General features: G+C 54.5%; 1 protein-coding gene across 6 annotated transcripts in view; it reads right to left on the bottom strand.

Annotated features, from left to right (window-relative positions):
- TOM1L2 (target of myb1 like 2 membrane trafficking protein) overlaps nt 1-14653 on the bottom strand; it is a 119548-nt gene that overhangs the window by 21056 nt on the left and 83839 nt on the right. For 5 of the 6 annotated variants that reach the window (XM_015079574.3, XM_015079575.3, XM_027047341.2 and 2 more), the window contains exons 5-7: nt 13604-13738; nt 11982-12140; nt 9165-9281 (exon numbers count right to left, since the gene is read on the bottom strand). In XM_015079574.3, coding sequence (XP_014935060.2) covers nt 9165-9281; nt 11982-12140; nt 13604-13738 — 411 coding nt within the window. The remainder of the gene's footprint in view (nt 1-9164; nt 9282-11981; nt 12141-13603; nt 13739-14653) is intronic. The other variant, XM_027047344.2, reaches the window with a different exon arrangement.

Raw genomic sequence — 14653 nt, 5'->3', positions numbered from 1 at the left:
ATCTAAGAACAGGATCCTTTGCAGCTTGCTTTTTCTCTTCAGCAAAATACTCTCGACCACCTTTTTTCCCACGGCTTTGTACAGCCGGCCTCGTCCCTTCGTGTTATTATAATACACCTCCCCTTCCCCCCCAACTGCTGGGCATTCAGGCTGAGGCCTCTTTTTGGCCGGCCCAAACACAGCACCAAGGAACATTCGCACACACACGTGCTCCTGCATCTGTGCCAGTGCTTCCACAGGACAAGCTACTAGAAGTGGAATTTCTGGGTGAAAGGGCGTGGTCCTTTAGAACACAGACTGGTAACAGCAGAAGACCCTCCAAAGAAAGAGATCAGTTCATTTTACACTCCCGGCAGCATGACCACACCAGGTGTATTTCGGTGGCGCGCCTGACATTTCGCTGAGGTCTGAGCTCAGCAAGCCCTGATGTTTCTTCCCAGCTGATGACTCTCATGAACTCCCACTCACCACTGGGGCCCTCTCTACCCCTGGAAGGACTATCCCTCTGAAGACAGACCCTTACCACTTTATAGCCTGGCTACCGCAGGCTTTTCCTGCTCCAGATGGCAACCTGACTCAGGCTCTCGTTGAAACTTGCCTGTGGAGCTCCCTCACCTACCTGCCAGGGCTCCTTGCCATCCTGTATCCCAGACTGGCCCTGCAGCATCCCTGAGTACAGGAAGAGCCTAAGGACAAAAGCTCCAAGTCCCAATGGGGGCGAAGCAGGGGACAGCTTGTCCCTGCCCACCTAGACGCAGGAGGCAGCTAATGACCCAGTGAATGAAGGGGGCAGGGGACAGCTTGTCCCTGCCCACCTAGACGCAGGAGGCAGCTGATGACCCAGTGAATGAAGGGGCTGAGGGCAGGGGCAGAGGTCCTTCCTTCTCACAGCTCAGCCTCAAAACCACCTCCTTTTGAAATGTTTCTGGTAGAAGTCACTGCTCTACTCACTGCACACACACGATCTCTGTTCAGCTCTGTATTTTGTCCAGAACTTGGCTAGAACTAGGTTTCCCCTCCCACTAGACCATAAACTCCATGAGGGAGGTGCCACCATTTATTCCCCCTCATGCCCTGTGCGGAGCTACATGCAGGGAAAAGGCCCAGGAATTATCTGCCGAGTGGACCACAGAGGTGGCCAAACGCAAAGCAGGGAATCCAGGCACCCAATGGCGCCCTGTAACACTGTGCTCACTGCATATGGGGCGTTATGACCAGGCTCCTGGTCTGCCTCACGCCCTACACTCTACACTGAAGCTTCTTGAGGGCAGAGACGGCATCCTTTGTCCCTGTTTCTCCAGTACCCATGACTGACATGTAGGAGCTACTCCCTAAATGCTCCAGGGAGAATTACTGAAGGCAAGTTGCATTCCTTCTGTCCACACTCGGTCCAAGGCACCGAGGTAGTGCTCCCTTACACGCATTCACACACACATTCTTGCTTCACCACTGAAGGGGGATGCGTGTCCTAGGCTTGATCCTGCAGGTAAGAGCAAGGTCGGGACTTTGACGGACCTGTCCATCACAGAATAAGTAGACCATGACCAACCAGACACCAGGCCTGGACACGGCCTCTGCTGTCACCCCTCCCCTGGCTGCTCGGCCTGCGGGGGCTGCTTCCCCAAGAGCGGAGGCAGCTGAGGAAAGCAGCTCAGCCCACGTGGGTCAGCCCAGAATCACCCCACTCCAGCTGTAATTTCCAAGACAGAAGGTATCTAGATTTGGACAGCTGGGTACAAACCAGTCTGGTGTTTACCGGCAGAAAAACAGCTTCATCTGGAGATTCTCTGGCTTGTTGCGCCCGGTCTCTCTGGTTATGGAAACACTGCCTTGGTCATGGGTCTACCCAGTTGCTGGCCCTCTGTAGAGTTAGAATGCTAATGTTTCTCTTGGTTCTAGGGACAGCAAGCCCAGTGTCTAGACCTTCTAATTTTTTCTATGAACAGACTCCCACTCTTGGTTCTCCTAAGACCCCCCTTCTTTGTTTGGGAGAAGACAGGATCATCCAGGAAATAGGAGGCTCCCAGCAAATCACTGGATAGTCAAAACTCCTCTCTCCCTACCCCCAAGCTCTCTCCCTACCTCCCTACTTCCGGTGCCAGCTGAGCCCTGGCCAGATCAGCCCAGGCAGGGAGTGGCATCCCCACCAGCAGGAGATGCAGAGGAGGGGAGGTCAGAAGCAGGCTGAGGCTGGAGGAAGAAGAATGGGGGCCTGGACTCTACGGTGCTCTGAGTCCTCGGTGCATGCAAACCACCAGCTCCCCATCACTGTCCTCACTCAGTTATCCACATCAGCTTAGCCTTCTACCTAGCACTCTCTCCACTCAGAGAATGGGGAATTCTCCTTCACCTAGAATCTAGTTTTCCCTCTCCAGGACTCATCCCAGGCCGCAGTGACCCAGTAGTAAGCATTTATAAACATACAGCCGTGTGTCTGAATAACAAGAGGCAAATACCAAAAATGAATTGCACCAGACATTATGTCCAGTAAAGAGTGAAATACCACAAAATGGCCACTCTCTACCATTGTGAATGGCTCATATCCCCAGGCCGGCCAGGAGAGGGGCATTCAGGAACTGGCCTGGGACTTGGAGCCTTTCCAGAACTCGAGTGATGGACTGTCACACTAACTGCCATGGATGCTGGTGGACACTCACAGGTCAAATCCAGTCACCACAGGAACAGTCAAAGCCAAAGGCCCAGTGGAAACCCAAATTACAGACACGAAGTACGCTCATGAGAGAGGGCTAAAATGAAGCCAGGCCATCAACATAAAACAAAACGAAACGAAACGAAAGCCCACAGAGGCACTTATGAAAGAAGCCATCACAGTAGGTCGCATGAAGGATTCCAGGAGCCAGGACTGACGTGAACGGTATAAATGATTGTAGTATTTCTAATACACTGTGAGAGTTCAAGGAGCACCTGCTTAGGGCCAAGAAGGAAACCCGGATTTAGATGAACTTTAAAAGACCAGCCCCCGTCAACCAAAAGAAAAAAGACGCTTGGCCATTCTCGGGTAGCAGATCCTGCCCAGCGCTTTGGAAGACACGCCAGAGACCAGCCAAAGAGCATGGGAATGGAGGAGTGGGAGAGATGGAGCCCGGGGACACAGGAGGCCGGGCAGTGGACAGAGCAAAGAGGCGCAGCGCCTGCCTCTCTGCTGTCTGCCAGGACCCCTTCCTGGGCCACCCTGTCACTCCCTCTCCCTGGGTGAGGGCGTGCCTGGTATAGAGGAGACCGGCACTCAAGGTGTTTGCCAAAGATCTATGAGGAGCCAAAGGAGCTCGATCTTTTCTGGAGACTCCCCCCAACCCCAACCTTCTCAAGACTTCCACAGCACTCTGGACATACCTCTACTCAGGGCTGCGGCCCCAGGTCGCCAGAGCCCCTCCATCAGAGCCTCAAATAAGTGAAGACCAGCCCTTACCCCCACCCTAACCACTGGAAGCCTCCGAACGCAGAGCAGCCCTCAAGGATGGTCTACCGGAACCCACGGAGAACCAAACCAGATCCCTCAGAAGGTGGCAGGGAGCGTCTCAGTAACATGGCTCCAGATGCCCAAAGCACAGAACCACTAGATGAAAAAGGGCAGGGCTGGATTCAGTCTCCGCCACGGAGCCCAGGCCCTCCCGTGTGCTGGGAACCAAGTGGCAGGCAGCAAGCAGCCACGACTGACTAGATCAGCTCTCGGAGCCTCCAGCACCCTCTGGAACTGTTTCTCTCCGGGGAAGGAAAGGGGGGTCAGAGAAGTGCTGAAGCTCTGCAGAGTGCCACTAAAGTGCCTCCACGGCATGGGGTTCTGGGACACCCCACCCCACGGCAGCTTTTATCTATTTTAAACAGTACAAGGGCGTCTGAGTGGCTCAGTCGGTTAAGTACCCAACTCTTGGTTTCTGCTCAGGTCGTGACCTCACGTTCACGGAACCGAGCCCCGAGTCCGGGTCTGCACTGACATGGCAGGAGCCTGCTTGGGATTCTCATTCTCTCTCTCTCTCTCTCTCTCTCTCTCCCCCCCTCGCTCTCTGCCCATCCACCGCTCGTGCTTTCTCACACGCTGTCTCTCAAAATAAATAAACACTGCAGTTCTCTGGAGAATTTTACTGGTGGAGAAAAGGGTTCCATTACTTGACAGAGGCGTTTGGAAAGTGCTAGATGATTTCTGAGACCTCTCCTGGCTCTAACATTACGACTCAGCTCTTGGGAAGAATGAGACGCAAGGGCAGAGAATGTGTGATCTCATGAACTGCAGGAACCAGAAACACCTGCTCTGAGCTTGCACCTGCTGCCTTGCTCCCACAGCCTCCAGCTGGCGTGGGCAGTGAGATGGCCCCCGACCCACCCCATGGGCAAAGACTCTGTGGCCCAACCCAAGAGAGGTCCCCAGGTACCTCCCAAAGAGCTTTGCCTAAACTGGCCCAGAGAGTCTGGCCTGGAGCTTCTAAATCAAGGATGTCCAAGGGTCTCTGCACAGAGAAAGTTTTACCATCTCCTTCCTTCAAGTTTTTAAGTCACCACCTTCTTTTTCTGTTTGTTTAATTTTAAAGAATCTCCACACCCAACGTGGGGCTCGAACTTCACAACCCCAAGACGAAGAGTTGCAAGCTCCACTGAATGAGCCAGCCAGCACTGAATATGACCCTAGGTCATCATCATTTTTTTTTTTAATGTTTGTTTATTTTTGAAAGGGAGAGAGTGAGCACAAGAACGGAGTAGGGGCACGGACAGAGGGAGACAGAGGATCCCAAGAGGGCTCCTCCCTGACAGCAGAGAGCCGACGCAGGGCTCAAACTCAGAAACCGCGAGATCAAGACACGGGCCAAAGTAGGATGCTTAAGTGACTGAGCCACCCCGGTGCGCCCATCGTCTTAAAATAAATAAACAGTGAGAAAAAAGACAGAGATCAAAGGGGAGAGAAGAACCAGAATGTTGAGATTTCTGCCACCAACCACCAGCTGGCCGCCTGCATGACCTTCATGGGGTCACACGCAGCCAGACCCAGGGCAGGCGCAGTTGGGGAGACCTTCCTCTGCCTACCTCCGTCTCTAAACCAACCAAACGGAGCGACTTTCTTCTGGCCGGAAGTCTTGCCCAGGTCGTCCTTCCTACTGTGCAACAGCCAGGACAGGAATTTCCTACGTGTTGAAGATTTCGGCTTCTCAACAGAGGAGGAGAACAGCTGGTCAGTGTTCTTTGTGCGAAAGCCCTCCATCGATCAGAACGTATTAAAATATCCTCTTTCTGTCTAATTAATCCCAATGCCTTTATCTTTTCTTCAAGGGACATTCTCATCCCCACCTCATAAAACAATCTTTTAATCATCTTTATGGATTTTCTCTGAACCCTCTCCAAGTTCTAAGGAGCACGGAACAAGGTCCTGAAGATCTCTTTTCTATAGCTGCAAAGGAAGGGGGGAGGAAGGAGGAGAAACTCTTTGTTGAAGAGAAGGGGGGATAATGAAGCTAAACATGTAGAATAAACTAGATTTCTCTAGAGAAAATGGTCCTGGACATCCTGGTTTTTGCTGAAATGATGCAAGACGCAAGAGGGGATATACCATCTGCTACTTGAAGAAACAATGTGGAGGAGGGCTTCCTTTATTATCTGACGGATGGCCACGTAGGAATGCCCAATTTTGGCATCACTGGATTAATTAAAAGTTATTACGATTTGAAGACAAAGCTCAAGAGGCTAATTTGGGAGAGACAGAGAATACCGAATGACAGCCTCGGGATCTTTAAAGATTTCAAACACTGGACTCACGGGCTGCGGCTAAGGACGTGAACTCTAACAGACACAGATGCAGTCTCAAATTTCAGGCCCGGACCCAAGTGCCCACACACAGGATGGGGGAAGACCTGGCTTACCGGCCATATGAGAAAGAGATGGAAGGTTTTGTGTTGATGGAAATGCTCTCGATTTACAGCATCCGACTCCTGCTGAGGACTGACAGGTCATCCACGAGGTGGGCGGCCAACAGCCACGTTTGTCCCACACAGAGACTGGGCCGTGGAAGGGCTTATGGCAGTCCTCAAACATTTAAGGACCCACCTTGCCAAAGAAGACTTTGTTTTGTTCTGTCGTTAAAGATGACAGACCAGGGTAGCAGCTACAGGGAGACAGACTTTAGCTCACTGTATAGAAGGGGGTGCCGATGGTAATCACGGGGGCTCCAACTTGCGTATGATGGGCCTGTGCACCACCTCAAATGGACGATTCCTACCCTTCTAAGCTGAGTGTGATCACTCTGGGCCCTGAGGGGTAGGCGACTGGCCCAGTATCGCCCAGCCTGTCAGCGGGAGGACCTGGATGTGAACCCAGTGGCTCTTTCTGCTTCGCCGCGGCGCTTCCCAAAGTCTAACTAGGACGTGCGTTTGGAAACCAAGTGCTTCTATGGGCTCATGTGAACAGCCTGTCATGTCAAGAAGATGTTAAGAAAGGTGAGGCAGGGACACCAGGCAACACGCTGTAGGTGGAATCCGAGCACATGTGTGGAGCCGGACTGCCCAGGACGACTCTCCCAGCTCAGGGAGTGGAGGATCCCACACGGCACAGTGTTCCCTCTGGGCACCCTGCCTCAGTTTCCCTCAGGGTCTCCGGCTACGCGGACAGCACAGCATGAGGAGTGGCCTCCGCTTCCCTTGAAGCAAATGGCTCTCCTGCTGAGGTTCGCTGTGGCTCTGCTCAAGGCCACACCTGAAAATGCTCTGCTAGGCACAGGAAGCAATTGGGACGTTCCCGCCCGTGGTTATGGTCGCCACACCGATGCGTCCCGGGACCGACACCGACAATTTCCTCTCTTTGCATCTCCTCCTACCCAGCAGCTTACACTCCAATCGGGAGCAGCTTCTGTTGGCGTGAACATTTGGGGTGGTGACAAATGGGTTTATTTCCATGGCCCTGGCCAGCACTGTGAGCTCTGGACAGCTTCTACCCTGAGCAATCTGGCTGCCCTCCAGCTCAACTGAGGGGTCCTCGGGGCACATTCCAATCCCATCACTTTCCAAGCAGATGGTGGCATTTTCCCATGCAGCAGTCTCGCTGTCTGGGGTGGCCCTGACCTTTGGGAGCCCCTGCCCAGCTGGCTCCAACTGTCCCAGGAAGAAGAAGAGGGAAGGTGTCAAGAATGACTGAGGAGCGAGGCCAGTGGCAAGGAGAGCCGTGGCTGTTCACACAGAGCTGCCCAACTCCTGAATCTCCCGTGTTGGAAGGCCAGCCTCCCACTGGCACCCGGAGTCTAGTCGTTCCTTCTCTGTTTGATTTATATGATAGCAGGGAGGGCTGGTAGGCTTGGAGTTGGAACAAAACAGAGGGAAGGAAAACGTCATGGGAAGCAACCTATTTTTGAAAACTGTGAGCTGATGCCAGGAGATTAGGTTCTGTTTGTCTTGGCTGATGGGCTTGTTTAAACACACACACACACACACACACACACACACACACACACGCACACACGCACGCATGCACGCACGGAGTATGCTTGCTGTCTGGGTCTGCTATGGCTGTCTGGAAGCATGCTGGCTTTGTTCGGCCCACCCCCTGCTGCCAGGAGCTCAGCTCTGTCCACTGCAAACCCCCTGTCAGCAGGAATTCGGACGCTGACACAGCACCACGCTGCCTCAAGAGGCCCTCTCAGTTTCTCGATTGTTTCTGGACTGCTCTCAGATTCCAGTGCCTGGAAGAACTCCCCCTGCAGGCTGGGAATGGAGGTCAGTGACGCATTAAGGGGACACTGGGTCCCCTGCAGTGGAAAGCTGGACCTGCCAAACAGGCCAACCTGGTCTGCTGCAGGTGTCAGGGGTGAGGTCTGCGAGAGGCCGCTCAGGGCTCCTCGTTCGGGCCGGTTGAGAGTACTCGGTTCGGCTTCAAGAGCAACCCGATGTCACGGCTTCGTGGAGAGGAGCCGTTTCCTGTCTGCCTCCTGCACCAGGCTGGGAGGTCCTCCAGAGCAGAGACCACACTCCACGTACCTCTGCTTTGCTCCGTGTCAGCCCCAGAACAGGCCTTCACCCACCCTCACCTCACCTCCTTAGGAGCCGACGGCTTCCCAGGAGGAAGCAGGCACAACAAGAGGCTGCCTGGGACCAGGTCACTTTCGCTGTGCACACTGCTGAAAGGCAGGGCCATCAGAGCCGGGCCTTCACAGGCTTCGAGCTGTGTGCCAGCAGCAGGGTGGGAGGTACGGCGCCTGGGGGGCCAAGACTGACGACTCTGAGCGCCAGACAAGAACAGCAGAAGCAGGCACGTCGTGAGGCACTCCTGCCAGCTCGCCAAGCCAGTCTGGCTCCTGACCTGTTTACTCAAGCATCTTGCCTCCCGCTGAAAAGATCCTGGCACCTGCAGTTTATGGCACCCTTTCTCCACCCCTCCAGAAGGTCACTGCTTCTAAGGGCAGTGCGGGTGCCATTTTCTACAAGTGCCAGAGTCGTCTGAGATGGGTGTGATGGAGATCTGGTCACTAGCTTTGGATCTGGCTGGCTCAGACACTAGTCTGAGGGCGGCCCTGCAGGCTGGCCCTGCTACTGGACCCCTCTCTGTCATGCCCCCAGACCCACTCGGCGTCCAGGGGGCGAGGAGGCCAGTTAGCAACGGGTCCTCAGGAACCATAATGTTGGCGACCCCAGCCCAGAATCCTCAGTATTCAGTAAAAGAAAAGGAGCTTCTATTTAATTTCAGTCTCAGGAGTCTCTGGGGGATAAAGTGTGGCTAGAAGGGCTCCCTCGTGTAGGAAAGGTTGAGGAGGTCCTGTCACAAATGTTTACGACATAATGTTGAGGAAGCAAAGCAACACACAAAACGGGGCACATAATAGGATCTCAACTACACCTGAAATGAAAACAAACGTGAAAAAAATGCATCAAAACATCGACAGGGGTTACTTGTGGATGCTGGAATCAAAGAAAATGAGTTATCTTCTTCCTTATACTTCCTTCATCTTTTGAGGGGCACGTGTTCTACAGTCGGCAATTTATTATCAGGGCAAAAAATGTTATGAAGGCAAATAAAAAGGAGAGCCTGGTGCTGGCATCTGATCGCTGCCAGGAAGCACGAGGCTGAGTGTGAGCCTACATGTCCCTTCCCACGACAGTCCCCCCGGGCTCCGCTCCTGCCTCACTGCCGCTTCCCCAGGTCCAGACCTTCCACAAGACGAGGCCCCCCCTCACCTGCAGCAACTCCAGATCGGACGAATCCTCCTGCCCAGGGACCATCTCTGTTAACATCTCAGACATGACTTTTGTGTTTCCTCGAACGACGTCCAGTTCACTCCGAAGCCTGGCAATCTGTTAGGCCGGGGAGGTGGGAGTGGGGAGGAAAGCAGGAAGGAGAGGTCAGTCAACCTGAACCTGTCTGGTGACAGTCCCATTCACTGTGACATGTAGGTCACTCCTCTGCATGTGCTGGGCAGAAGGCGGCTTCTTATCTCACTCTGGTCTGGGTGTGAGGGCGATGGCAGCTCTAAGGGAGAAGCAAATGTGGGAGTGAGGCCACCCCCACGGGGCCCTTGGTTAACCAAGAGTTTGTCACGGGTGACGCTGCTGTGACACTGAGGCAGTGCTGTACAGGGAAAGAGCGCCGGGTCCAGTGTGGACTGAGCTGGCTTGTGGCTCGGCCCTCCCACAGCAAGACTCTGAGTGGGGCATTAATCTCCCCAGGCCTCCGTCCCTATTCTTGCCAGTGAAAGTGGTGTAGTGTGTGATCCCCAAGGGCTCTTCAGGACTGGGGTCCTCATAAGGAACCCCCTCGTTACAGACTCTGGCCCCAGGAGTGCACAATCTAAGCACTATGGTCCTCTGAGAGGCTGGCTGGCGTTAGCTGCACTTTCCCAGTGTGGCAAGAATGAGGGAGAGGGACCAAAAGAAGACTCCAGGGGAGACCCCCTTCCAAGTCAGCTCCCTACCAAGGTCCCTTTGAAAACTACCTGACCTTCCCATCCAACAGAGCTCCCCAAGGCCTGGGCCTGGGCCCTCTTTCTTGCAGTAGGGACACTGTAAAGGACAGGTGTTAATCTGAGCCTCAGTTCCTCAGCTATGCAAAGGTGAAAACGACGGCCTCACAGGGCTGCTGTGAGTAACCCAAGTGAAACCCTGCAAGGTGCTGGCCCACAGGCACCCAGTATCGATCCCTTTTCCACTAAAACATCCAGAGAACTGGATTTGCTATGGCTCTTAACTGCGCTTTGACCTAATTCAAATGACACCTTCTCTCCTCACTGAAGCCTCTTCTGACTCTCCCCTGCCCTCCCTGAGGCAGAACCAAGCAGCGCACCTCCTACCGCAGACCCCCGCCCCTGTCCTGGCTGACCTCCTGGGGACAGGGACTCTGCTGAGTTGAGGTCTGCACTCCGAGCATAGGGAGAGCGACAGGAGACTTCGATAAATATGTACTGGATGGAAAATGGACAAATGGTCAATGAGAGCATTAGGTGAGATCCCTAGAGGCGGCTCTTCTCCCCTCCGGTTCCGCCCAGGGGGCGAAGTCCTCCCCAGTCTTAGCCAGAAGAGCTTTCTGACCCTGGAAGCGCAGGAATGCAACAGACACCACATGGGATCAGAAGGGTCCTCAAAGCCAGGCCGCTCTTCCACTCTCCCCCTTCTCCAGACTGTTCTGGCTGCTGGCAGGGCTCTTCCCAAGCTCCCACGCAACCGACAAAGAGTCAGTGGAGGGTCTCAGTGACCATCCAACTCCAGACATGTCAGACTTCCCTCTGGGCAGAAAGGGACACAGCTTTGCCCGTAGCAGCAGAGCCTGCCGCCAGGGACCCTCTTCCCCAGGGCTTCCCTTCTGGGGACAGGTCCTGGCCACTGTGAGTAGCGAGAAAGGGCAGAATGGAGTGAACAGAAGAGCATGTTATTGTACAGCCCGTGTTTTAGCTGTGGGTTTCGACCTCCTCTCCTCAAAAGGGCACGCGGCACTCGGGGGGACTATCACGAGGCCGCCCCATCCAGCTGCCCGACAAGCTCATGCCTACTCTGGGGGTGGGTAAGAGGAAGAACCACCGCCCCGTTCTACTAACAGTCGACGGAGGTTAAAGTGACCCAGCTGAAGCCTCACAGTGAGGAGCAGAGTGGGGACTCAAGTCCAGGCCCGCCTGACCTCCAGCTCACCTCCTCCTGCTCGCCTCCTCGGGGCCGCCAGAGAACGGAAACGTGAGCAACCCTGGCACAACACTTCGGTTAACCACGCCTCATCGCTTGACCCCTCTGTCTACGTGGGCTTCCGTAAATGACGACGTTGTCACAAACACTGGAATGGATTTTCTTTTTTCAAGTCTGATCAATTCTCAAATTTTACTGAATGGCAATTCTACAGATTCATCTAAATACCAGTCTCCACGACTCGTCTAAAAAAATCCAGGTTGGGATTTCAATGGCATTGGCCTCTCAGGAAATAACTCAGGGAAGGTGGGCAGGGTTTGGAATAAAGGCAGGAAGAATGCTTCCTAAGGGCCTTCCTCATCCCGGCCTCGGCCTCACGGCACCTTGCTGAGCGGGTCACCGGACTCTGATGGCTGACGCCTTTTACAGGATCAATCCAAACGGCTCTGCGTGACTCACGAGGCTGTTCACAACGCAACTCCATGGCTGTGCGCTGGCCTCACCCTCTGTCTCTCCGATCCTGCACCTGCACTGATCCCCCAAACCCTCCACCTGCTGCTCCCTCGAGCGCCCCGCTCCTCCACGCCTCTGGCGCATGCCTTGTCAGACAAGCCCCGCTCCAGCTTCGGGAGCCTCAGCAGCGTCGGCTCCCGGGGCTGCCCTCCAGGTAGCACTAGCTCTCAGCTCCTGCTCCCGCAACCGCACCACCACACCGTCCATGCAGCCTCTGCACCCATCTCCCCACTGCACGGTGGGCCCTCCCTTCCGTCTGTGGGTCGCGGACACTAGCACAATGCCTGGTCAGGGAAAGCATCCATACATCTCCAGGAAGGGCGAGCAAGGACAGTCGGCCGACTTGTCTATGGCCTGGAAGTGTGCAAGTACCTGTTCTGAATTGGCCGTGATGGGGCCAGTCACGCTCAAAGCCGGGGCCTGCGGAGCGGAGTAGGGAGCAGGAGGAGGCGAGGAATAGGAGCTGGCACTCGTCCTCTGCTGCGACTGGGGCCTGGGCATGGTCGCGGCCGGATCCACTTCGGGGACGCTCTGGCACGGCAACAACAAAGTCCTCTGTTCACCTGGGCTGCCCGTGCAGCTGGGCCCGGCGCCTACCCGCCCCTGCAGCCCCTCCCGCCACAGCCACCTGCAGGGAGGCAGCGGGCCTGGCTCTACAGCTCACCTGTGAGGCTCGGGGAATCCCTGCCCCTTCTGCACCCAGTCTCTCCGTCCACAAATGGGGGGTACCAAGGGCTCCTCCCTCTACTTACCTCCCAGACAAACCAAGCAACTCAGAAAGGCAGTGCCAAGGGCACTCCATGAGAGCTCTGGTCAGGGTTCCCGTTATTAGGGCCCCCCAGAATCCGAGTGGAGGGGGGCTGCTATGAAGTTTTGCTAATCACATATCCCTATCTGGTACCAGAAGATTATATTTTGGCCTTTACAAGTAGACTAATATAAATAGCAATTATGCAATTTACCGAATGTTCTTTGTAATTATAGGCACAAAACAACGCTGTTCTGTGTCATTATTAGAAAAATAAAACAGGTTACGTTTATTCCACAAGGCATGGTAAGTGGTTTGGAGGGATCATAATGAGAACAAAGCTTTGCAAAGTAGAATTCCTTATGCTTTCCCTTTTGAGCATCTCAGAAAGCCTCAACGTTAACTGTGTTCACAGAAGAGACCTGCACAGGCACCCTGGACTCCTTGTCCCCATTTTAGAGATGGGCAGATGGGGCCAGTGAGGCAGAGTGTGTGTGCTGGCACAAGGCGCCTCTCTCCCAGATCCTGGAGCTTCCTGGCTCCCCCACCGGGGCCAGGCGCTGATTCCCAGCCAGTAGAGGTACTCGCTTCCCAGGATGAACGGTCACCATCACCTGCGTGCTTCTCATTCTGAAGCACAGAGCTGCCTCACGTTTTAAGAGGCTTCAGTGGGAGGAGGCCTTCTCTGGGCTTTGAATTCCAAGGCTGGAGGAATTCAAGCATGTCTGGATTGACAGCGAACACTCAGTTCAAAATAAAATTTAGATCTATTTGGCTTGTACAGTCTAAAAAACTGAAAGCTGCCCTCTGCCCCATGATCAGTGACGTCACCAGCTCCTCTGCACTGCCGTGGACACGGAGGTGCTCCGGCACTCCCAAAGGGAGATTCCTGGGCCCTCGGAAAAGCGGGTGGTAGTGACCCTCACGGGATGGGCCCTCACAGGCTGGCTCCACCCAAGCAGCCATTTCCAGGAAAATCTCGGAACCGATCCCTCTGTTATATCCTCCTTGCACAGTCAGATGAGAACTGGGAGCGGGGGTGGGGGAAGACACTGCTGCCACTTAATCACCAGTCAACCAGCCGTCTCACTCCTGCATTCCCCTTGTTATTAAAAAGAAATGCCCTCGAGCTTTAAGAACGCGTGATGACAAGCTGAATAATTCAAACGGAGCAGCAGAAGGGTGGTGGCAGTGGCCTGCCCGTTCTGCAATAGGTCTTTCTAGAAAACGCCAGCTGGAAGCTTACCCGCTGTGGTGTGTGTATGGGAGACAGAGCGTCCAAGTCTGCCATGGGAAACTCGACCCCTTTCCTCTTCAGCTCCTCGTATATATGCACAACGCCGGTGAGGTCAGGACTGCTTCGAAAGGCATCAGCCCACGCCTGGGAGGATAAAAGAGGGCCTGTCAGGAAGCATTTCTCACCAAGGGCAGCCCAGGTCCTCTCTCAGAGGCCAGTGCCCTCCGACCCTCAAATGCCAATCATGCTGGCCAAACCCACTCTGCCCCCGCACCCCCCCGCCAGCGCTGCCACGACGGGGCTGGCGAAATCTGGGTTTGCAATGGTGCTGTTGAGCATGAACAAAAACACAAAAACTTAATTCAGCGTGTAGCATTTCCTTGGAGAAGATGCGGAGAAATAACACCTAAGCACTGTGGCGCATCCTAAGATGCAGGCATTTCCCTAATCGCCGGGAAATCAATTCCTGGCGATGCTTAGCTGAAGGGCGTGCGGAGGCTGCCTCGCTGCCGTGCCCGCGGGATGCCATCGGGACCGGAGTGCCGCGGCTCTGCTCGGCAGAGCTCCCGTGGGCGGAGGCAGGAACCGTAGGCAAATTGAGCAGAAAGGAAAGGAGAAATTGATGTGTGGCGGAAATAAAGGCTAATGCAAGGTCTCCTCAGTGGATCAGAGAGCGCAAAAGCGGAGACCACCTCGCCTGGCCGGAAAGGGGAGGTGGCAGAGGCTCAGGGGAGGGAGAGCCCGGAGCTGCCCACCGTGGCAACGCCCACTCGCCCACATCGGAGAAGCCATTGGAAAGCACGGCCACAAGAGCCCCTTCGCTGAAAACACAACACAGAGAGCAAAGAACGAACGTCCCAGTAGACACTGATCGTTGATTCATGACACTCAAAAAAGAATTTAAATATTTGGTTCTTTGGAAGTTAGAGGATCAAAAAAAAAAAAAAAAAAAAAAAAAAAAGGCAGCATCTCCAAAGGGCTCCCCCAAAACGAAGCCCAGCTCTTCAAAACGGTCCTGTCACCCTATACGTACCCAGAAGAGGCGGCGCGGCGTCTCGC

Source organism: Acinonyx jubatus, chromosome E1 (assembly GCF_027475565.1).
Source record: "Acinonyx jubatus isolate Ajub_Pintada_27869175 chromosome E1, VMU_Ajub_asm_v1.0, whole genome shotgun sequence".
Taxonomy (NCBI): Eukaryota; Metazoa; Chordata; class Mammalia; order Carnivora; family Felidae; genus Acinonyx; species Acinonyx jubatus.
The sequence above is the reverse complement of the archived record's forward strand: the minus strand, read 5'-3'. Positions and strand labels throughout refer to the sequence as shown.